We start from the raw sequence: 24,844 nt of genomic DNA, 5'->3' as shown, positions 1-24,844 counted from the left end.
GCTTTTCAAAACCCGGACAAAGTCCTGGGTTTTGAAAAGCCGTCTGGGTATATCCGGACGTCTAGTAACCCTTCCTAAAGTGGAATCTAATATCAAGTCACTATGGAGTCCTTTTACTAAGGCGCAATAGCCGTTTTAGCGCATGCTAATATTTAGTGCTCCTTAGTAAAAAGATCCCTATGAAATGAAACAAAAAGTGTGGAAAAACTTGTAAGTTTCATGGTTCCACATCATTCTCTTCTTGGTTGGGCTCAGAACATTTCAGCGGCCCTTGGTATTCTTTTTGACAGACCAATTTGAACTTCGTTTCCCCCCCCCCAGTCAGAGGTTGCAAACTAAAAAAACACCACGAACACCTTCTCTCACATCAAGCAGCATTATGGGGCAAAGACCTAGAACAATTGCTTTCGCCCACCACTTACGAGGAATTCAGGAAGCGCCTAAAAACATACCTATTTCTGAAATACCTAGACAACTGACCCGTACACCTCTCTCAATAATGGTTTTCTTGACCTATTCTCACTCTCTTCTCTCTTAAGTTTACTCATTTTGTACCTCTTGTAATCTTTTGTAAACCACATAGAACTTCACAGTATTGCGGTATATAAACTGTTATTATTATTATTATTATAGATGATATTCACAATTCAAAACAATTATCAAGATACAACAAAAAAAAAAAATGAATAACAGTTTTCAGAAAGATAATATGTAAGACAAGTAACATGTAAAAACCCATTCAGTATTTTGTCTGTACTGTAAATCTAAGTTTTTCCCCTTTCTTTCTCAGCCAAGTTTCTAGGAGCATGCCATAATATCAGAAAAGTAATTGCCATACAGTCCCAGCCCTTCCAGCATCAGCCCATTTTCAGTTCCAGGCCTAGCTTTCTTGCACTCCCAATCCCTGCGTTATCCCTCTTTTATTCCAAGCCCCTGCCTCCTACCCCCAGCCCAAGATCAGTCCACTTTCAATGCTCCCCTTCATCATCTCTCATCCAGTCCCTGTCCCAGTCGTTTTTCACTCTCAGCCCCTGCATTAGCCTCTTTCTAGACCAAGCCCCCCTTAACCCATTGTCAATCCACTTCCAGCCCCAGCTTCCAGATTCCATCTATTTCCAGTCCCAACTTCCAGCTTCCTTAGACTCAGCCCATTTACAGTTCAAGCTCTTTTCATCAACCCTCATCTAGCCCCACCCGTTATCATCAATCCCTGCCAGCCAGCCATCTTTTCTTCTCTACTCCCATTGATAATTTTTACACACAGGGAGGAACACAGAGGTCACAAGTTCCATGCATTAGGTGTGAGACATACAGGGCTTCACGTGTCTCTCCTCTCAAGCATCCAGGAGCTGAACGGAGGGACAAACACATGGAGATAGAACAGATCATTTCTTTGCTGAATGCCACAAAAACAAAAAGACAGGAGGAGTATGTCTAAACTTGATTCCACCAGAGCTGAGGGGACAGAGCAAGTCCCTTCGAGAAAACTGGCCCCAATTGTCTCTGGGGCGTAGAATACACATCTTAAGGTGATTTCTGTGAGCCTCATCTTGGGAGTGAGGAAACACAAAACAAGTTATTTTAACAAGCTGCAGATGTGGGCTCCAGTTATATTCAGTATCACCTTACAAAGACATGGAAAATGCTATTTGCTTTCCCTGGCACAGAAAGTAGCCCGAGGGGCCAGAAAAGCAGCCCTGATTGTAAGCACAGGGGAAGAGTAAATGCAGTGCAGGAAAAAAAAAACCCCAAAGGCAGGTGTAACAAAAGTAAATTAGACATGTTTGGGATATTTTTTATGTTCTGTCCAATATCAGTAATTTTTTTCCTGACAGTTTTTGGTCTCCAATTTGTGGACTTTAATAATATCCGAAGATAACACTAATAATAATAATAATAATAACAGCTTATATACCGCAATACCATGAAGTTCTATGCGGTTTACAAAGATTAAGCAAAGGTACAAATTGATTGACTTTAAGAGGGGAGGAAGAAAGAGGGTTAATAGGACAGGAAATCCATTTTTGAGGAGAGAGTGATCAATAGAACAAGTTATTTCTTATATACCGCCAAAGCCATAGTAGTTAGAGGCGGTTTACAACAAAGAAGGGCTGGACAATCAGCGAATATAGGTACAATCAGCAGATAAAGATACAATTTAAATAGGTAAGCGGAATACAGGTACAGTGTAGAGGGGCCATATGTGAAGGTGAGCTGGAAGATAGGGGGGAGGCCTAAGAGAACTTGGGAACAAAAGGTCGGGCGAAGAGGTCTTAGGTTACAAATCAAAAAACATTCAACGGGATTGCAACGAGTTCAAAATACAGCAATTAGGCTATTGAAAAACCTACAAGCCCAAGACCTTTGTCACCCCAGCTCACTGGTTACCCATAGACAAACTACTTTCTTTGATACTTGCAAAATTGACCTAGTATTACAACTAAAGTTTCCTAAATGACCTTCACATTTATTACCTTAGCTATCTCCAAAATCGGACCAGGGAAATCCAACTAGGTTTAGGCAGAGAAGTTGTTCCAATTTACTTTGTTTTAATCAATGACATGAGCAGGGATACTAGCATCACCCCACAAAACCCAACCAGCTACCTGTTCCTCCACCATCATTGACATCATTCCCTCCTGAGTGACCGCAGAATCATCCATCTCTATACCCTTTCCAGTCTGAGAGTTTTCCAGCACCGGGATCGCACTTCAGATGGCACAGGCCATCTCAACTCACTGTCTTCCCCAACCATCGCTGTCGGGGCTCAGTTTTCTCAGATCTCATCGTGAACCCTGGGATTCTGTAACTGAGGCCATTTATATTTTTTTCTGCCACTAGCACCAAAGGAAGGATACCCGAGAGACTCAGGACAGATAGTGCTGCAGGACAAGCAACGTGGTCATCCACTGGATTGGAACACAGAAGCAATGAAGATTCAGCAGGAAAGACATGACTATGAAGTTTCCTTTTCTTTATCCAAGAAACAATAAGTCAATATTTAGGAATAGTCCATTGACAATGCAGAACACAGCTAACTTGTAGCCATCTTGGATTCCCACCTTTGTGCTCAAAACAACACGTTTTATATTATTTTATACACATTAATACTGTTAACATGCTTATATGCTAATTTTTTTGTGTTTATATTAGGCACTGGTAAACCCCCTTAGAAGTACTCTTTCAAGGAAATTGAGCAAGCACTCAAAGAAAGATTCGGGTCTCAATGAAGTCGATGCAGAGCTGACAAACATCTCAGGTGTCTGATGATGCCACAAGAAAGTTTCTGTCAATAAAAACAAGAGAAAATAGTTTGTATTTGTTCTGATAATTTTGTTTGATGTCGTCACTAGCAGTGGATGATGTCATCCATTCTGAGCTAATATAACAACAGAAGAATTAATAACTAAAATAAAACCTTTGTAAGGGCTTTATTTACTAAACGTTTTCTTCCATAAACACAGCTAGGGCAATTCTATTAACTGGGCGCTACATTTTGCATAAAAACATAAGAATAGCCATACTGGGTCAGACCAGTGGTCCATCTAGCCCAATTTCCTATTTCCACCGTGGTCAATCCAGGTCACAAGTATCCGGCAGAACCCAGATAGTAGAAACATTCCATGCTACCAATCCCAGGGCAAGCAGTGGCTTCTCTCATGTCTGTCTCAATAGCAACTAGGGACTTTTCCTTCAGGATCTTGCCTAAACCTTTTTTTAAACCCAGCTATACTAACTGCTGTTACCACATCCTCTTGCAACAAGTTGCAGAGCTTAGCTATTTGTTGAGTGAAAAAAATATTTCCTCCTATTAGTTTTAAAAGTATTTCCATGTAACTTCATTGAATGTCCCCCGTCTGTAATTTTGAATGAGTAAAAAAAACAGATTCACTTTTACCCATTCTACACTACAAATTGCACTGCGCGGTTGCTAATTTACAAGGGAGGGGGAGGGGTGAAAAGTTTTCAGCCCAACCAAGAAGAGAACGGCGTGGATATGTTTCCATCTGTTATCCGAAGCCATGTCAAAAACATAGAATTTCATTATTGCAGATTGGCACTTAACAAAATAAGATATTAATAATAATAATTTATTTCTTATATACCGCCAAAGCCGTAGTAGTTCGAGGCGGTTTACAACAAAGAAGGACTGGACAATCAGCGAATATAGGTACAGTCAGAGAAAATAAGTACAACAAGAAGGGCTGGACAATCAGCGAAAAGGTACAATCAGTGAAAATAGGAATAAGAAAGAGGGGGTTGGATAGTCAGCAAATATAAGTACAATCAGCAAATGAAGATACAATCTGAATGGGTAAGCTGAATACAGAAGCAATAAAAAGGAGCCATAGGTCGGGCATGGAGGTCTAGGTTATAAATCGGTTAAATAGGTTAGCTTTTAGTAGTTTCCTGAAGTTTAGGTAGGATGAGGAGCGCGAGATAATAGTAGCCAGCCAATTATTAAGCTGACCTATTTGGAAGGCGATATTTAATACCTTATTCCTCAGCTAGATCTCTTAGATCAGCTGATCAGTATTTGTTATCCATTCCATCATTGAACATAATTGGCACTAGAAGAACCACAATTTTCTCTATCTTGGGACCCCCAGCTTTGGAACAAACTTCCAATTTATTTGCGCGCTGAAACTTCCTTAGAAAAATTTAAAAGCAAACTAAAAAGCTATCTTTATAAAGATGCATATGAAACCTAGATTAGATAATCTCGTCGATTTTCTATTATCATTTCAGATCAAGTCTTTCATAAAAAAAAAAAAAGGAACAACAAACCAGTTACTTTTAGACCAAGTTTCTGTAAAACCTTTCAATATCCCTCCTGAAGTTGTTTCTCCCTAAATGTTTTTTCTTTTGGTTATTTTATTTTAAACAAATGTAATTTATCCTTCTATTCCTTTTGTATCTTTAGATAATTATAGATAAGACTGTATGTTTTTATTGTTTAAATTATTATTTGTCCCCCCAAAATTACTATTGTTAAATGCATTGAATTATTTGATATTGCGTTCAAATCAAAATTTTAATAAACTTGAAACTTCTATTCAGGTATCTTTTGTAACGGCAGGCCTTTAGAGTTGGATGGCTAAACAGATGGGTTCTGCATGTGGGTCTAGATGGGCGATCTAAGATAAAATGGGGTACCAATTATAGATAACACTCTTTACAGCTACAGTGGCAAAATAACGCTCAGAATTTAGTTCATCCCCCTCTCCTTCTGCATCGGTACTAATTCTGTACGTATGTATATTATTATCTTGTAGCAAAATGTTTTATGGTTCCCCCATTATTTTTTTTTTGTGTAATTCTTCATTTTTATAACTTACATCAAGTGCATCAAAAGGTATCAACCATTTTAACTTAAATATATCACTTGAAATTCTACAATTCTTCATATTAAATAGAATTATCCCTTTCCCTCCCATCCTTTCAACACCTCATAACGCTTATACCATATAATAAAATCCCCCCTCCCCCCACCCCATTCTTACATTCGTACAAATCAGGGAAAATAATATTTATTTATTGTAATAATTTGTTAATTGCCCCCACACATCTTGAAAGTTATTAAAATTTCCTTTCTGAATAGCTAATGTTCTTTCCATTTTATAAATATGACACACTGAATTCCACCAAAAACTATAGTTTAATCTACTCCAATTTTTCCAATTTCATGTTATTTGTTGTATGGCGACTCCTGTTAAAATAAGTAAGAGTTTATTATTTTTGTAAGACATTTAGCTCTTAGCCCTCATAGACATGCCAAATAATACTGTATCATACGATAATGCCACATAATTTTTAATTTGGCCCCAAATTGATTTCCAGAAATCCATAATAAATGGGCAATAGGACATTTTTTTAACCTGTAATACGCGTTGAAATATTTGACATTGCGTGTACAACAAATTTTAATAAACTTGAAACTTTAATAATAATAATAGTGATCGACTGTCTGGGCCGAGAACTTTTCAGCAACCCTTGGATGCGCATCTATGCTATGGATGGGCAGCCAGAAAAGTTTTGTTTTCATATTGTTTCCTGTGTCATGTCCAAGACTATTCATTTTCATTTGGCCACGTTGTCATCACCGCCCACCTAAAAAAATCTGCGCCGACTAACGCCGCACTAAGCACGATTCTATAAAAATACACTGCACAAAATCACGCTTAGCACTGCCTAAGCAGCGTTGGGCATGGCTGGACATCCTAACTTTAGGCACACCTAATTTATTCCAGGGTTTTCCTCGCCTACATACTTGCACTTAAGTCAAAAACAGGCGCCTACCTGCCAAACACACCCACAATCTGTCCCCCTAACCACATCCATTTCTGGTAGGGGCTTTGGACTAGGCACCTACCACAACGTGGTGAGCTCCTTCCAAGTTAGGGGCCTAACATCCAATTAAGTCCAATCGATGTCAATCATGATATGCTAATTGGTGCTCTTGGCCCCAATTTAGCCTTTTACTCAATTAAGGCAGATGCCTGCATCAGCTAGGTGCGTCAATCTAGGCACCTAACTTTAGGTGGACTCTATAGACTCTGGCCTTGAATGTGCACTCTTTTGAAAGAGGGCACACTATGTGTGCATACAGAGCAGTTTGTGCATGTTCAATGGGACATCTCTTTGCAAATGTTTGTTTATTTAGGGCTAGATTCTCTAAGCAAACCGATTGTGTACCGATCGGTTTGCGAGCCCTTTACGACCCGATTTCCCTCCGACCCGATTCACTAACCTGTGTTCCGATCCGATCCCGATCCGTGCATGCAAATGAGGGGAATCGGCATGCAAAGCAGGAAGGACGCGATTCACAAAACTCCTTCTGGCACACCGACAGGCTGGCCGATCAAAAAACTAGTGACTGGTGAGGAGCAGTTGCTTGTGCTAAAACCCTGCTCTCTGCTCCGATTCTCCTGCTCTGGTCGCCCTGCTCTCTGCTCTCTTCTCTGCCCCAATTCTCCTGCTCTGGCCACCCTGCTCTCTGCTCTCTTCTCTGCCCTGATTCTCCTGCTCTGGCCACCCTGCTCTCTGCTCTCTTCTCTGCCCCGATTCTCCTGCTCTGGCCACCCTGCTCTCTGCTCTCTTCTCTGCCCCAATTCTCCTGCTCTGGCCACCCTGCTCTCTGCTCTCTTCTCTGCCCTGATTCTCCTGCTCTGGCCGCCCTGCTCCCTGCTCTCCGCCCCAATTCTCCTGTTCTGGCCGCCCTGCTCTCTGCTCTCTTCTCTGCCCCGATTCTCCTGCTCTGGCCGCCCTGCTCTCTGCTCTCTTCTCTGCCCTGATTCTCCTGCTCTGGCCGCCCTGCTCTCTTCTCTGCCCCGATTCTCCTGCTCTGGCCGCCCTGCTCTCTTCTCTGCCCCGATTCTCCTGCTCTGGCCACCCTGCTCTCTGCTCTCTTCTCTGCCCCGATTCTCCTGCTCTGGCCACCCTGCTCTCTGCTCTCTTCTCTGCCCTGATTCTCCTGCTCTGGCCGCCCTGCTCCCTGCTCTCCGCCCCAATTCTCCTGTTCTGGCCGCCCTGCTCTCTGCTCTGCCCCGATTCTCCTGCTCTGGCCGCCCTGCTCTCTGCTCTCTTCTCTGCCCTGATTCTCCTGCTCTGGCCGCCCTGCTCTCTTCTCTGCCCCGATTCTCCTGCTCTGGCCGCCCTGCTCTCTTCTCTGCCCCGATTCTCCTGCTCTGGCCACCCTGCTCTCTGCTCTCTTCTCTGCCCCAATTCTCCTGCTCTGGCCACCCTGCTCTCTGCTCTCTTCTCTGCCCTGATTCTCCTGCTCTGGCCGCCCTGCTCCCTGCTCTCCGCCCCAATTCTCCTGTTCTGGCCGCCCTGCTCTCTGCTCTCTTCTCTGCCCCGATTCTCCTGCTCTGGCCGCCCTGCTCTCTGCTCTCTTCTCTGCCCTGATTCTCCTGCTCTGGCCGCCCTGCTCTCTTCTCTGCCCCGATTCTCCTGCTCTGGCCGCCCTGCTCTCTTCTCTGCCCCGATTCTCCTGCTCTGGCCACCCTGCTCTCTGCTCTCTTCTCTGCCCCGATTCTCCTGCTCTGGCCACCCTGCTCCCTGCTCTCTACCCCAATTCTCCTGCTCTGGCTGCCCTACTCTCTTCTCTGCCCCGATTCTCCTGCTCTGGCCACCCTGCTCTCTGCTCTCTTCTCTGCCCCGATTCTCCTGCTCTGGCCATCCTGCTCTCTGCTCTGCCCCGATTCTCCTGCTCTGGCCACCCTGCTCCCTGCTCTCTACCCCAATTCTCCTGCTCTGGCCGCCCTGCTCTCTTCTCTGCCCCAATTCTCCTGCTCTGGTCGCCCTGCTCCCTGCTCTCTGCTCTCTTCTCTGCCCCGATTCTCCTGCTCTGGCCACCCTGCTCTCTGCTCTCTTCTCTGCCCCGATTCTCCTGCTCTGGCCATCCTGCTCTCTGCTCTGCCCCGATTCTCCTGCTCTGGCCGCCCTGCTCCCTGCTCTCTACCCCAATTCTCCTGCTCTGGCCGCCCTGCTCTCTTCTCTGCCCCAATTCTCCTGCTCTGGTCGCCCTGCTCCTTGGACTCTGCCCTGATTCTCCTGCTCTGGCCGCCCTGCTCTCTTCTCTGCCCCGATTCTCCTGCTCTGCTCCCTGCTCTGCCCTGATTCTCCAGCTCTGGCCGCCCTGCTCCCTGCTCAGTTCCGACTCGCCTGCCCTTCCCCGCAGTGCAAACCCGTGGTTTTAACCTGCGGGTTTAAAGCAGGTTAAAACAACGGGCCCGCCAAGTAAAAAAAAAAAGTAAAGTTAAAAGAAAAAAAACTCTGACAGGCACGAAGGACCAGCGCATGCGCAGACCATCTACAGTCAAGGAAGACTGTGCATGAGGTTGGTGGAGGGCGTGCCTCAGATCGCCCCCATTAGAATAATCTTGTTTGCAGAATCCATCGGCCCTGCCCGGATCAGACACTGATTGGTCACGATTGGGCAGGTTAGTGAATCGGGCCCTTAGTACTTGGTATACTGCCCTTACTGAAAATAGAGGCTAGAGCGGTGAACATTTATAACAATAAAAACAGATTATGCACATTCTCTTGAAACGTGCACACTATTATTGGCAAATGATAAAGCTGCGAATCGCAAACTGTGTGCGCGGCAAGATTCCAGGTGTGCTTGCCAAGGACTGAAGGACACATGGACACTTCTGGCATCGACGCCTCTCCTCCTCTCTGCCCCCACACGAACATCTTCTCCTTTTCCCTGAGCTTGGGGGCCGTGTCTAGAAGGCCGCTGAGCCTGCGCCGATGTTGATGCAATGACATCGTGCATACGTGCGTATGCATGTGACATCGTCAATGTCCGTGCATGCTCAGAAAGCCCTCCAGACACGGCTCCGAGCTCAGGGAAAACGAGATGAGGTTCATATGGGGCGGGGTTCCGGGCAGGGTCCTGGGCATGCCACAGAAAAACATTTCCGTTAGTGTGCTGGAGCAAAAGAAATTTTGTGGGAAAGAAGAAATTTGATCATGTCACTCCACTGTTAAAAGTCGGCACACTGGTTACCGATAAAACAGTGCTTGACATATAAAATGTTACTTTCAGTTTTTAAAACACGGTCTAATCCAGTGGTCTCCAACTCAAACCCTTTGCAAGGCCACATTTTGGGTTTGTAGGTACTTGGAGGGCCTCAGAAAAAATAGTTAATGTCTTATTAAAGAAATGACAATTTTGTATGAGGTAAAACTCTTTATAGTTTATAAATCTTTCTTTTTGGCTAAGTCTTAATAATAATATTGTCATTTATAGCTAAAGAGACATATGATCAAGAAACTGTTTTATTTTACTTTTGTGATTATGATAAACATGCCAAGGGCCTCAAAATAGTACTTGGTGGGCCGCATGTGGCTCCCGGGCTGCGAGTTTGAGACCACTGGTCTAATCGGTCACCCCCATATCTGGGTAACTATTTAACACCTTATTCACCTTCGTGTACACTTCGTTCCTTACAGCAAAACCTTCTCCTAATTCCTTCTATAAGACAAATTTTATTTTCATCCAATAGAGACCGTAGTTTTGTGGTTATCGGTCCACAACTTTGGAATGCTCTTCCAAACTATACCCGATTGGAATCTAATCTTGAATGTTTTAAAACATTGTCAAAAACTTTTTGGGTTACAGATGCATTTGGATGTTTGGGACTGGATCCGTTTTAACAACAAAAAAGTGCCAAAACATTGCTCACACTGACCAGATAACTACTGAAGGGATGTAAGCATGATCCCCCCCCCCCCCCCACACACACACACACACTCCCCCAGCAGTCACAAATCTCCCCCACCCGCCCACATGTTAATGAAACAGGACATACCTGCCTGTATGACATCTTCAGATGTTATGGCCATTTCTAGGAGACCAGCAAGCAGGTCTCTGGAGTAGCCTAGTGGGCAGTATATTCAGCTACAGAGCTGGGAATTCAAGCTCATACAAAAGCCACAGAACAACAGCTGTGCAAAAAATGCAAGGAAAGGGCTGTGTTATGGAGGAAACGCCGCAGAACCCCGTTAAGGAGAAACCCTCCACCAACTAGAGAGGGTAAATCACTTCATAGGCATAAAAACAATTGTGCATAAACAGTTCAATATATCTTTTATTTAGATGAATAATCTTAACAAGTCGCTTATCTTTTAGCATGTGAAGCTGGATGTACAGTACTCCCCAAAAATTTGTGGGGGTTCCGTTCCAAAAGCACCCACGAATTTAAAAAAACTACGAATGAGGTTTAGGAGCGGATCGGAGGCGGGAGAGGGCTGTAGGGGCAGCGGTGGGTGCTAAAAAAACAATATATATACTGGCAGGTGATGTAGGCTGGCAGGTGGTTTGGCTGTGCAGAAAGCTAACGGGGGGGGGGGGGGAGAGGAGGAGGAATCGGCTGTGCAGAAAGCTGATTGGCTGAACCGAGGGGGGGGAGGAGGAGGAGGAATCGGCTGTCTAGAAGGCTGATTAGGTGACCGGGGGAGGGGGGAAGGAGGAGGAATTGGCTGTGCAGAAGGCTGATTGGCTGACGGGGGGAGGGAGGGGAGAGGAGGAGAAATCGGCTGTGCAAAAGGCTGATTCGCGGACTCAGTCATTCCCTGTATTTTCTGACAGGAAGAGGCAGTCAGAAAATACCACGAATGACTGAGTCCGCGATTCGTGAACTGTGAATTCACGGGGTCTACTGTACTCATAGCCCATCCGACCAATGATGACCAGTGCTTCGTCTTATGGCTGCATCAGGGAAAGGCGGGACTAAGCATAACATCAGCACTCTTCATGCTCACCAGCGCCCATGCAAAGACTCACACCCCACTCTAGCTAATACATTTATGGTGGAATATGTGAGCCTTCCACAACCCACCCAAATCTTACTGTACCTACATATAAGTGACACCTACAGCAAAAGAGCTGTTGCTGTGGTATATAGTTGGATCCAGACGGTTTTGATTGGGTTCTGGAGGACTTACCATACACTATAATAGGGTTATGGTGAGAACAGTCAGAAAAGCACAAAAGACTTGGTGCAAAACTCTCATCACCAAGGACAAAGCCACCTGGAAAAACTTTCTGTAAAACTACAAATTAACCACACATGAAGCAAAAAAAGTACATTTCACCACTCTACTATCCAAGGTCCCAAACAGATCGAAGGCCATCTTCACGATAACAAAAAAGCTATTCTCCTCATCCCAAGGTCCAATGCATTCTCAGCAAACGAACCTAGACAGTGAATCCCTCTCCACCTTCTTCCATGACAAAATGTCAAAGATATGCACAAATCTGGACTCAAGAGGTCAAAGCACTCCCAAACATCCCAGAGACCACTCAAGTCGACAATTCACACCAGACAGAAACCTTGAACAGTTTCAAACTGATCTCCCTCAACGACCTTAAAACCATAATCAACTCTGTACACCCCGCGACCTCAATCCTGGACCCATGTCCCTCCACTACACTCCTGAATACAAACGAGGTATTCCTGGAATCCATCCTACCCCTAATAAACGAGTCCCTTACAACAGGTGTAGTTCCACAGAGCTGGAAATCAGCTATAGTAAAACCACTCCTGAAAAAAACAACCATGGACCCAGACAACCCAAACAGCTTCAGACCTGTCTCAAACCTCAAAAATATTGGAAAATACAGTACTCACGCCACGCAACTACAAGACTTCATGGAGCCAAACGTCACTCTCTCCAACTTCCAATCAGGCTTCAGGAAACACCACAGCACAGAAACTGTGCTCCTGGACATCTTAGATTACTGCTGGAAAATCCTAGATGAAGGAAATGATGCACTGCTGGTACTATTAGACCTTAGTGCCACCATTGACCACTCTCTCCTCCTGTCCAGGCTAAATACCATTGGAATCAATGACAACGCACTTCAATGGTTTTCCTCATTCCTGAACGACAGATCCCACAGAGTTCTACTAGGGAAATCCTTATCTGAACCCAAACCACTCCACTATGGAGTGCTTCAGGGAGCCTTACTATCACCTCTCCTCTTTAACCTTTATGTCAAACCAGTACTGGACATAGCGGAAAAATACCGAATCAAAATCCACTCTTTCGCAGATGACTTACAACTCTACCTCCCACTAGGCCAACACCGAGAGACACAAATCAAAAATCTCCAGTCTTGCTTAACTGAAATAAAGACTTGGATGACTGGGAACAAGTTACAGTTAAATGAGTCCAAGACAGAACTTCTCTGGATCCACAAAGATCTTTGTGTATACCCCCATCCGTCCTTTTCCTGGGGCACAAACACCCTTACACCCAAGGATAATATCTGCAGCCTAGGAGTAACTCTCGACTCAAACTTATCAATGACAGATCACGTATCCAAACTAGTATCTTCCTCCTTCTACTACCTCCGCCAGCTAAAAACTGTATCTGTATACTTCTCAGACCCGGAATTCGCCCAACTACTGTACGCTTTTGTACTATCTCGCTTAGACTATTGCAACACACTACTAGTGGGTCTACCTACCAAAACTCTCTTCTGCCTCCAAAGGGTGCAAAATGCTGCAATCCACCTCTTGAAAAACCTTGGCATTCACAACACCTGCATTAGCTTTGCGACTGGATTTCTGTGCATGTTCTGAAAATGTCCAAACTCAGATTTAAAAGTCATATTGAAAATGCCCCTCCACATTTTTTGTGTGTATGTTTATTATTTACATTTTTTGTGAGTGTGTATTATTTATAGTCCGTCACATTTTCACACACAATAAATATTATATAAGTCATTTCTCATTATACATAAACATTAATGTCCACATTTGAAAATAAATAGCCATATATATATAAAATTGGCCTCGAACTTCACTTGGGAAGATTTGGCAAGATATAAAACCACAAATAACTATATTTAGCTACACCACCATAGTTCCTTTATGTTTTGTGGTTTCTTTGTAAACTGACTATTGTGTTTTCAAAATTGCCTTTCTGTAAGCTCTAGAGAAGTATCACAACGTGTGTGCTGTGGTACACTAGTATGCCATAGCAGATTCCAGGTGTGCTGCGAGATGCCAGCTGACTGCTTACACGACATTCCTCTCATAGTCAGTCAGCCTACGTCTCTCCTTCTCGCCGGCACCTCTGCTCCATCTCCTCACCTTTCCTTCTGCAGCACCCCCCAGTGGTAATAGGAGCCTTAGGACTGCAGCTGAAGGTCATTTGCGCATACTCCGAACAGCTAAGCAGCTGGAGGCTGCTCCGGGACTTCCTCCGCTGCTCAGCTGTTCGGGCTTCCCCTGCCAGCTCTGCGCATGTGTCAGTTGCTTTTCCAATGACTGATTGAATGGGATTATGGCAGACCTACGCAAAAGTCATCAGCATGCAAAATTGTTTGAACATCAATAGTCATTTTCAAATTGGACATTTACCGGCCACACAGCAACCCACTGGATTTTAACGCCAATTTTAGAGTATCTGGGCCTAAGTTGATTATTTGTAAGACCTAAATCAGTAAATGTAATGTAAAATACCAGAGTCACAAAACAGGTCAACCATGTGATAGCATTACAAAGGGTATTTTTTAACAGGTTAAGATGGATAAACATCTAAAAGACTAGGGAGTCCTTTTACTAAAGCCGTGGCAAAAGTGGCCTTAGTGCACCACTTACACATGGCTTTCCAGCGCACTAAGGGCACTTGTGATGCAGCCAGAAAACAGTCGACTATCCCATTTTCCTAATTTATGACCATGCACTTATCTTGCCAGATAGGTTACCGCATGAGCCCTTACCGACACTTATTTTATAGGCGGTAAGGGTCTGGAGGCCACATTACCGTAAAGATGTGCTGAGAGTTGAGTCGGTTCAGCGAATGGCCACCAGGATGGTCTCGGGGCTCAAGGATCTCTCGTACGAAGAAAGGCTGAACAAATTGTGGTTATACTCTCTTGAAGAACGTAGGGAGAGGGGAGACATGATTGAGACGTTTAAGTATATCACTGGTCGTATCGAGGTAGAAGATGATATTTTCTTTCTTAGAGGACCCTCGGCCACAAGAGGGTATCCGCTGAAAATCAAGGGCGGGAAGTTTCATGGCAACACCAGGAAGTACTTCTTCACCGAAAGAGTGGTTGACAATTGGAATGAGCTTCCAGTGCAGGTGATCAAGGCCAGCAGCGTGCCAGATTTTAAGCACAGATGGGATGCTCATGTCGGATCTCTAAGAGAGTAAAGTTAGGGGTATGGGTCATCAGAGTGCGATCTCTCAAAGGTTAGCTAGGGGGGAGGGTCAGTAGAGTGGGCAGACTTGAAGGGCTTTGGCCCTTTTCTGTCGTCACTTTTCTATGTTTCTAATGCCATGCTAATGCACTAATTGATTAGCACTGCCACACCCACTCTACACCTCCCCAAACACGCCCTCAGCGAAAATTACATAAAATTATGTTAGCCTGCCGCTGATCTATACTGAGCTGCTGTGGGGCCTTGAGCATCTGCGCATGCTCAAGGCCTTCTGGCTCTCCGAGATTCTCACGAGATTCTCAGAGAGAGTGGGAGCCATAAGGCCTTGAGAATGTGCAGATCAGCAGCCCATCATAGATCAGCAGCAGGCTATTTCAGCACCGGCACTTTCTGTGGGTTGGTGCTGCGTGCCAGTGTCCGCTCGAGGTAAGGGTTTGGGGGGTGGCCACAGGCGGGGGTGGGGAAGCCAGTTCTCAGGGGTGGGGTGGGGGCTTACATATCAAGTCAACGCCCGGTTTGCGAGTCAAAGTTTGCAGGAGTGTTTTGCTCGTCTTGCAAAACGCTTGCAAACCGTGTTACTCGCAAGACGAGGTTTGACTGTATTCTATAATTTACGTGTCACACTCTGCCCAGAATCCACCTATGTATTTTCCAGGTCTAGACAAGTCAGCTCAGCTATTTCTGCACAGCCAGTTCAGAGTGGACGTTTCAGCACTGAATTGACCACGGTGAATCTTCCTACACCCGGCTGTCAGCTCGGGGGCATTATAGCAGCACCTGACCAAACTAGCAATGTCTGCTTACTCTTTCCTGCCGCTTGAGCGCCCCACCACCACCACCACCACAGCCTCTTGAAAAGTTCACTGGCACGAGCAGCATCTCCCACCTCCTGCTCACGCTGGCCTCGGCTCCCCTCTGACATGACTATCCTGGTCTCACGACTAGGAAGTGATGTCAGAAGGGAGCCAAAGCCAGCATGAGCAAGGGGTGGAATATACTGCTTGCACCAGTAAACTTTTTAAAAGGTTTGCGGAGGGGCGGAGAAGAGGAGAGGCACCGACACCTCTGGCAAGATGGCACTTGGGGGGAGGTCAGTCCACTACCCCCACGGAGAGAAGGAGAGGCACCGACAGTGACAAGTGGAGAGGATGATTCAGTACGACTGTTTTAGCGCGACCACGATGAAACGTCCAACACTGAAAAGGCCACAATGAATCATCTCATTCTGGTATTTGCCCATCTTCAAAATATTCACCATTGCATTTAGGTACCATGTTATAAAAATAGAAGGTAGCTAGTATTCTGGTCATTGATGCGCATTCTTGATGCAAAAATGTTGACACCTTCCTTATATAATTGCCCCAAAATGCTACCAATTCAATTTTAATGTATATCCTGATCCATCAGTAGAATATAAACAAATGAGATTGACAACAAAATATTTAGACAAAAAGCAAACCTGTTTTTAATTTAAAAATATGCACAGATTAAGCACTGAATATAAACTACAAGTAGTATTAGACTGTTCAAGGTTAATATTAATCCCATGACTCTTCTGACCGCAGAGTTCCTTTCAAATTAAACCAAAATGCTTGCTGCTGATCTTCCTCAAGTGGCCATTCCATGTAGGTTTTTGTGTTCATGAGCTTCCTCAGTTTGCAGAATCTTTTCGGTATGGTTTCCTTCTCAATGGGCTCCAAGAGTATCAAAATAGCTGAATCATTGCTGTCATCAAAAAGACGAAAGTGGGAGAATTCCAGCTCGTACTTGCACCATTCACTCTGAACAAAGTGCTCAGACAGTACAAAAAGAGTTTTACGACTTTTTTCGATGGAATCGATAATGTTGTCGACGATCCATTTGCCAGGTACAAAGTCACGTTTATGAAGACACAGTTTAATTGGCGGCGAAGCATGCTCAAGTTCTTGTGTCATTAAGTTCTCAACCCATTCTGAGTCTCGTTCACTGTATGAAACAAAGGCATCATAGCAGGTTTCTTTCATGAGGTTTTGATTTGGTTTCCTTTTTGCCTTAAGCCAAGCCCATGTCATTTGAAGGTACCAGATTCCATGACATCTGTAGCAAAGGAAGACCGCGATCACTATTGCTAAGAACATAGCAATACATATCAATGACAATAGCAACGTCCTGTAACATACAAAGAGTGAAAGTCTGGCATCCTGAACTTGTTCTTCCTTCACAGAAGATGGTGAATCACATATGTAGTGTTCAGGCCAGCCAAGAAACATTTCAGAAATGTCTTTACTGTGCTGGACAAATGCTAAAAATGTACAAGAACATATGTAGCTATTGTCTGTAGCATCTACTGTCTTCAGATTACCGAAGGATTCTAAATCTTCCCTAGAGAATTCTGTTATTTTGTTTTTGCTAATTCTCAAAGCTATTAAATTGGGAAGGCGGGTAGCACTCGGTAATGTCATTAATTTGTTTCTTGCCAGGTAAAGCTCTTTGAGATGTGGTAGCTCAATTACAAACTCAGTAAGCTTATTATTACTGACATCCAAAACTTCTAGGGACCTAGGAATGCAGGTGGTTACTGTTTTCATCATACAAGCAGAAATGTTTAAATATTTGAGATTCTCAGGCCACTGACATGACTTTGGCATTTCTGTATCCAACATATTTTGACTGACATCAAGGTTAATTAGGTGTGTCTGGTCAGATAAAACTTCTCCAATGCCACCAAATGAAGTTAGAGAATTTCTACTTAAATTTAAAGTTTGGAGTAAAGGCCAGGCGCCACCTCCATGTTTATGACAGGTAACATACCCTAGAGATATGTCTGACAGCAAATTTCCACTAAGATCCAAATATTCCAGTAAATGAAAAGATTTCGATACTGGACAAGGCATTAAGTAAACTTTACTGTCTGTACATGTAACACTTACAATATTGCTTAAGAGACCTGCTGCATTACGTAGGTCTGAAAACATAAAAAACTGTGGGATTTCTAAGTGTTTTATTACCAATGTTCTAAGCGACTCAGACTTTCGAGGTGGAAGCGGCCAGTTCCCTGTCCCCAAAAGCTCACAGTCTTCTAGTACTAGTTCTGACAGAAAAGTGCAATTGGTCAAGATTCCAATAAGTTTTACAGTGCTTTCATCTGTAAAAAGACAAGATTTCATTGTTATTTTCTGTACTACAAAAAACTCCAAGTCTCTCAGTTCCAGTATATCGCCGGAGCTTCTCAAATTCATACCTCTGAACTCTATCCAAGATACAGATCTGGAAATGTCTGCAAGAATTTTTGGTACCAAATTAGTGTTCTTTATTTTTAAGATCATGTGATTTATTACCAGAAATGATTTGAAGGTTCCTTCCTGGTATTCTTTCAGACCAAGACCTTCCAATTCAAGCTCTTTGAGAGTTGCAGTTCCTTCAAAGTCTTTCTCCTTCAAGCTGGTGAAATTTAGATTTCCAAGTTTTAAATATTGCAATTTTGAGAGACTAGAAAACGGACGGCTTTCACCAAGTGTTTGGTAAAAATTGCCCAAAATATTCAGGTACTTTAATGAAGACAGATTTCTAAACCAGGCAGATGACAAGTTAAACAAGCTATTGTATGATAAATCCAGATGTTCTAGGTTTAAAAGAAACACAAACGAGTCCCTATGGATTGTCTCAATTTCATTAAATTGTAATAGAAGAGTTTCCAACTTCACATACATCCTTAGATCAGTTTCTCTGATTTCCTTGATATGGTTGTTGGCTAGATTCAGTCCTTTAATTTCCTTCGGTAATGCTGAAGGGACAGATGTCAAATCCATTGAAGAATAGTCACAAAAGCTTTTGGCATCACATGGCTGGCTTCCTGGTTCTGAATTTTCTCTTAAAACATGAGCAGTTACTACGATATTCATCACCCACGTTATCTGGATTAGACTGGCCATTATTGATCTTACGACCCTTCAGAGAGAGAGAGACAAAAAAGACATTATGAGTTCTTTCTCATTTCAAACAATTGGTGCAAATTCAGAATGCATATTGCTAGTTAGTACCGAACAGTTTCAAAACGAATTGTTTAACTTGCAATGAGGCCCTTTTGCTAACGGATTTAGCGTGTGCTAACAATTAGTGTGCACTAAATGCAATGCAGCCTATTATATTTCTGATTCTATAAATGGCGCTGGTAGGGGCAGTTGTCAATCAACCATTAAGCACCGCTTATACAATCACGCCATAGGACTGATTTTTGACCTGAAAAAAAATCCGACCACATCACTCCATATTTCAAAAAACTTCACTGGCTACCAGTAGAGACCAGAATAATTTTCAAATTCAGTTGTCCATGCTTCAAAACACTACACTGCATCCACCTACCTTCTGAAACCCTTTGTTCTCCAAAACAAACTCCTTCTCTCACGCAGAACACTATTATTCGCCTTTCTAAATCCCAAAGGATGCCAATTCAAAAGGTTCCTCGACAAGACACTTTCCTTCCAAGCAGGACTTAAGTGACTTAACTCATTGTCATATCAATCATTCAGAAGATCACTGAAAACCCATTTATTTGATAAATTTGTTTAAACTTCATCAAACGATTTCCTCTACGTCTACTTGCATGCTCCTGCCTTCTGATATATATAATTATCTTACACACCTATGTGTTTACTCCTACTTCATGCTCTTGATGTAACTTCGCTGAATTCCTGCAGCCTCTCTTGTTGTAAGCCATCTTGAACTGAAAGGTATGACGGGATATAAATAAAGCTATTATTATTATTACTAGTCTTTAAGCCCGTTACATTAACGGGTGCTAGAATATATCTGTCTGTCTGTCTTTCTCTCTCTCTCTCTCCTTGGCTGCTTTCTGTCTGTCTTTCTTTCTTTCTGTCTCTTTTTCCTCCGCTGACCACCACCACCCCTTGCCAGCTCCTCCTGTCCAGCAGTAGCCCTTCTCCCTTCCTTTTATGTCCCCCGTGTCCAGCAGCACCTCTTCTATGCTCCCCCTGTCCCTCTTCCCTGTTCCCCAGTCCATCGGCACCTCTTTTGTGCTCCCCCTGTCCCTCTTCCCTGTTCCCCAGTCCATCGGCACCTCTTTTGTGCTCCCCCTGTCCCTCTTCCCTTTCCCCCCATCCATCAGCATCTCTTCCATGCTCCCCCTGTCCCTCTTCCCTGCTCCCCGGTCCATCAGCACCTCTTCCGTGCTCCCCCTGTCCCTCTTCCCTTCCTCCCGGTCCATCAGCACCTCTTCCGTGCTCCCCCCATCCCTCTTCCCTGCTCCCCAGTCCATCAGCACCTCTTCTGTGCTCCCCCTGTCCCTCTTCCCTTTCCCCCCGTCCATCAGCATCTCTTCCATGCTCCCCTTGTCCCTCTTCCCTGCTCTCCGGTCCATCAGCACCTCTTTCGTGCTCCCCCCATCCCTCTTCCCTGCTCCCCAGTCCATCAGCACCTCTTTTGTGCTCCCCCTGTCCCTCTTTCCTGTTCCCCCATCCATCAGCACCTCTTTTGTGCTCCCCCTGTCCCTCTTCCCTGCTCCCCGGCCCATCAGCGCCCCTTACCTTCTCCCCCTGTCCAGCATGTTCGTTTGCAGCCTGGTGAGGATAGCGGCCGGCTGTAGCGAACCTTGCAGGCTGCTATGCACCTCAGTAGCAAGTTCACTTTGACGTAATCGTGTACGTCAGAGGAAACGTTCTACTGAGGTGCTGAGCAGCCTGCGAAGTTTGCTACAGGCGGCTGCTATCCTCACCAGGCTCCTTTTAAGAGCAGCGTCAGCAGTGGTACTGGGCAGTTTCACAGAAGGGGCGGCCACTGCGGCCGGCAATCGGGCGACGATGATGCAGCTCTGTCACCGCTGGGAGAGAGCTTGCCTGCAGCTTCCTCCAGCAGTAGCAGTTGGTGAGTGAGGGCGGGAGGATGGGAGTGGCCAGAGTGTTCCCTGCTGCCGGGTTCTAAAATGGAACATGGCCACGGATCACACACCACGGCGGCAGGATTACCTAGGTGTGCTTAGGCTAGGCGCCCCTGTAGTAGGTGACAGTACATTGGTGCCTACCTTGGACGCCTAGCGATGCCTTAGTTTACCACATCTATTCTCTGCCCCTATCCATGCTTACTTTTCAGGTAGGCATTGTTAGGTGTTGGAGGGGGTTCATAGTCAGTCGCGTGTGAGACACCACCGCGCCGACAATGGAGGGCAGACAATTCGGTGCAAGACACAAGCGCACCGCGGGAAAACTTAGTTTTAAAGAGCTCTGAAGTGGGGTGTGAGTGGGGAACCCCCCCCCCCCACTTTACTGCATAGTGTTCGTGCTGCTGTTGGGGGAGGGAGTTGGGGGGTTGGAACCTCCATTATAGAGAAAATGGAACTTTTTCCAATTTTGGGGGGGAAAAGTTCCATTTTCTCTATAATGTGGGGGGTTGCACCCCCCACACACCCCCAACGGCAGCGCGAACCGTATGCAGTAAAGTGGGGGGTTCCTCCCCCCCCCATTAGAGCTCTTTAAAACTAAGTTTTCCCGCGGCGCGCTTGTGTCTGGCACACGATTGTCCCGTCACTGTTGGAGGGTGCCTCGACTTAGGCATCGCTAGGCACCGTGTGGATATTGTAGCGTGACCGGTCCTCAGAGCTCGCAGTAACCGGCTCACGCTCACAATATTCTCCCCAGCGTGCTTCCCCAAGATGGAGGAAGTCCCTGTTGTGCATAAACTTATCTTATGAGTTTAATCAGAATGGCCTCACACAGGTAAGTTATGAAATAACAAAAATCAAATTTATTGTTCAATTCACAAGTCCAAAAAAAATGCATCAAAAGAAATTGTATTCCAATGTTCTTTGGCAAAAATAACACAAACAAAATATCATTGTAACCAGCCTGGTCTGGATATCTGTTCCAAAGTTCTTTATCAATGTCCCAGGTGTAGCAGAGTCTCTAACAGTCCTTGACTCTCAAACAAAGTCTTATTTGAAAATTGACAAACAATTATGTTATACTGCACTGTGTAGCGCTGCCCTTTCAAAAACACAGAGGGATAAGGCAGGCAGATTTATCAAGGCAGCTCCTTGTTATCAAGGCAAAATAAATTGCAAACAATTCACTAAGGTGCTGGGTAAATCCTGTTTCAGCTATCAGGATGTTTACCTCTTATGAAAAGAAAATGTTGAGGTTCTTTTCATAGCAGCCATCTTGGCAAAAGAAAAAAAAACTTCCCATTAAAGCAAACACATTTTCACTAGCATACATCCCTTTAGCTAGCATGCTTACCAAAAACCTCATGCCCAGCAGAATTGGAAATATTCACAACTTAATTCCAAAAAAAACACAATTCCAAACTAACTGATTTCCATTGCTTCATGCAATCCCACCTCTGGTGAAACACTGTAATCCATATCTTCACATTCTGGATTTACCAAGGTTGTTTCAACTGGTTCAGAGTCCAACATTTCCACATCCCGTGGCTCTGGAGGAATTGGAGGCTCCTTCCACATGAGTGCTTCTCCAGTCTTCCCCTTTCTCTTGGTCAGCCAGCTCTCTAAATGCTGCCAAGCTGCTGTACCACGCCCAGCACTACTCCGGGGCTGAACTTCCTTCAGCTGTGTTTTCCTTCTCCCCTGCTTAGCCAGCTTGACACAAAATGGAGGTTTTAAAGAGCCCTTACCAATTTCCATCAGGCTGTGTTCTGCCTCAGGTTTAAACACAGCCTGTGCTTCCTGATCTTGCTCTTGTCTATCAGGGATAACATGGTTGGCCCTGACTATTTTCAGGGAGTGATTTTTGTGACTCTTTCCTGGCACAAGGCCGGCATTGGACTCGGGCTTGTGACATACCCTCCCCCTTAAACCATGACCACCCGGGCATGGTCTAACTTCCTCCGGGTTCTCCTGCAAACGGGAAAGCCTGTCCACATTAGTGCTTAAATGACCTGGCCTGTGTACTACATTGAATCTAAATGTTTGGAGGGCAAGGTACCACCGGGTCAGCCTAGCATTGTTGATTCTCATCGTGTTTAACCACTTGAGAGCTGCATGGTCTGTCACCAATGTGAATTCCTGGCCCTCTAGGTAGTGAACTAGGGTCTGCATAGCCCACTTTGCGGCTAGGCATTCTAGCTCCACTGTGGCGTACTTTCTTTCATTGTCATGAAGCTTACGACTGAGATATAGGATTGGGTGTTCTACTCCCTGCACCTCCTGGCTGAGAATAGCCCCCAATCCGCTCGTGGAAGCATCAGTCTGTAAGATCATGGGTTTAGAGAAATCAACAGCCCTTAGAACTGGCTCTGAACAGAGACATCCTTTCAGGTCTTCCAAGGCCTCCTGTCCTAGCGCTTCCCAGTATAAGGTATCTGATTTATCTTTCTTTAACATGTTCGTGAGAGGAGCCGCTCTGGTAGCAAACTGGGGAATAAACCTTCTATAATAGCCTATAAGCCCCAAGAATCCTCTTAGCTGCTTCTTCATAGAAACATAGAAAAATGACGGCAGAAAAGGGCCATAGCCCATCGAGTCTGCCCATACCAATGACCCACTCCCTGATTCTTACTCTTCTAGAAATCCCACATGAATATCCCATTTTTTCTTGAAATCTAATTCGTGACAGGTAAGGGGTAGGACTTAATACACTGGACTTTGTCCACTAGTGGTTTCACCTGACCCCGGCCTACCACATAGCCCAAGTATCTTACCTCCCTCTGTCCCAGAAAACATTTCTTGGGATTGACCGTTAGGCCAGCCTTTCTTAATGACCTCAGGACTGCCGCAACATGTTCCAAGTGCTGAGTCCAATTACTCGAGTGGATGACAATATCATCGAGGTATGCCTCCGCGTAGGGATGGTGGTCCCGCAGCACCTCGTTGACTAGCCTTTGACATGTTGCAGCAGCGCCATGAAGTCCAAAAGGCATGCGCCTAAATTGGAATAGGCCAGCAGGAGTACTAAAGGCTGTCTTGGGCCTAGCATCTGGCATTAAGGGTATCTGCCAGTACCCTTTCGTTAAGTCAAGTGTGGATAAGTATTGGGCCTGTCCCAAACAGTCCAATAACTCATCCACCCGTGGCATGGGGAAAGCGTCGAATTGTGAGACCTCATTAAGTTGACGGAAGTCTATACAAAATCTAGGGGACCCATCTGCCTTGGGTACAATTACAATCGGACTGCACCATGGGCTAAGTGAGGGCTCAATGACTCCTAAGGTTAACATCTCGTCCACTAGATTTTGTACTAACTTCTTTTTTTCTTCCGACAACCTATACGGTTTGACCCGCACTATCTTACCCGGTGTAGTAATGATCTCATGTGCCACCACCTCAGTGCACCCAGGGGTAGCAGAGAACACGTCTTCGAAGGTCTTAATCAATATCCCTACCTGTTGCACCTGGGCGTCAGAGAGTTCTGTACCTACATTGACCCCTTCTTCCTGAGCAAGGTCTGCCACCTGGGGCCCAAAATCTTCCTCTTGGATTCGTTGTGCTATCAGTGCTAAAGTTTCCCTGTCCTTCCAGGGCTTGAGCAGGTTGATGTGGTAAGTTTGCTCCCGTCCCTTCTCATCTCTAACCTGATAGTCCACCTCATTCAATCTTTTTACCACAGTGGCCGGACCCTTCCACTGTGCTAAGAATTTATGTGGGTCAGTAGGCACCAAAATTAGCACCCTATCTCCTACTTGCAGATGTCTCTCCCGGGACTTCCGATCATAATAAATCTTTTGCCTCCTCTGGCTCCATTCTAGATTATTCTTGCCAATTTGCACCACCTGCGTTAGCCGGTGCTTCAATTGTGTCATGTAGGATATTAAGTTGGTGTCGGCATCCTCTGAGGGACTACACCCTTCCTTTAATACATCCAAAATGCCCCTAGGATTCCTCCCAAATAACATTTCGAATGGGCTCACTCCTAGTGAGTCTTGAACCTTCTCCCTGCAAGCTAGAAGTACAAAGGGCACCCATAAATCCCAATCTTTCATGTTCCCATCTAAGCCTTTCTTTAACATTTGTTTTAAGGTCTGGTTGAAGCGTTCGACCAGTCCGTTAGCCTGAGGGTGATATGCTGACGTCCGAATGGGCCTAATTCCAAACCCTCGCCAATAGTCCTGCATTTCCTTGGACATGAAATTACTGCCCTGGTCTGTGAGCACCTCACGAGGGAACCCTATCATACTGAATAACCCTGTGAGTTCCTTCATAATGGCAG

At 44.9% G+C, this 24,844-nt stretch overlaps 1 protein-coding gene across 11 annotated transcripts in view; it reads right to left on the bottom strand.

The window, feature by feature from the left end:
• Positions 1 to 2,029: 2,029 nt before the first annotated feature.
• TLR2 (toll like receptor 2) overlaps positions 2,030 to 24,844 on the bottom strand; it is a 96,900-nt gene continuing 74,085 nt past the window's right edge. For 7 of the 11 annotated variants that reach the window (XM_033940926.1, XM_033940917.1, XM_033940961.1 and 4 more), the window contains one exon: positions 16,133 to 18,620. In XM_033940926.1, coding sequence (XP_033796817.1) covers positions 16,232 to 18,620 — 2,389 coding nt within the window. In that variant the 3' untranslated portion in view covers positions 16,133 to 16,231. Of the gene's footprint in view, positions 3,287 to 16,132; positions 18,621 to 19,314; positions 19,396 to 24,844 lie in introns of those variants that run through there. The other 4 variants (XM_033940952.1, XM_033940971.1, XR_004539136.1 and 1 more) reach the window with 2 other exon arrangements.

This window comes from Geotrypetes seraphini, chromosome 1, assembly GCF_902459505.1.
Source record: "Geotrypetes seraphini chromosome 1, aGeoSer1.1, whole genome shotgun sequence".
Lineage (NCBI taxonomy): Eukaryota > Metazoa > Chordata > Amphibia > Gymnophiona > Dermophiidae > Geotrypetes > Geotrypetes seraphini.
The sequence above is the reverse complement of the archived record's forward strand: the minus strand, read 5'-3'. Positions and strand labels throughout refer to the sequence as shown.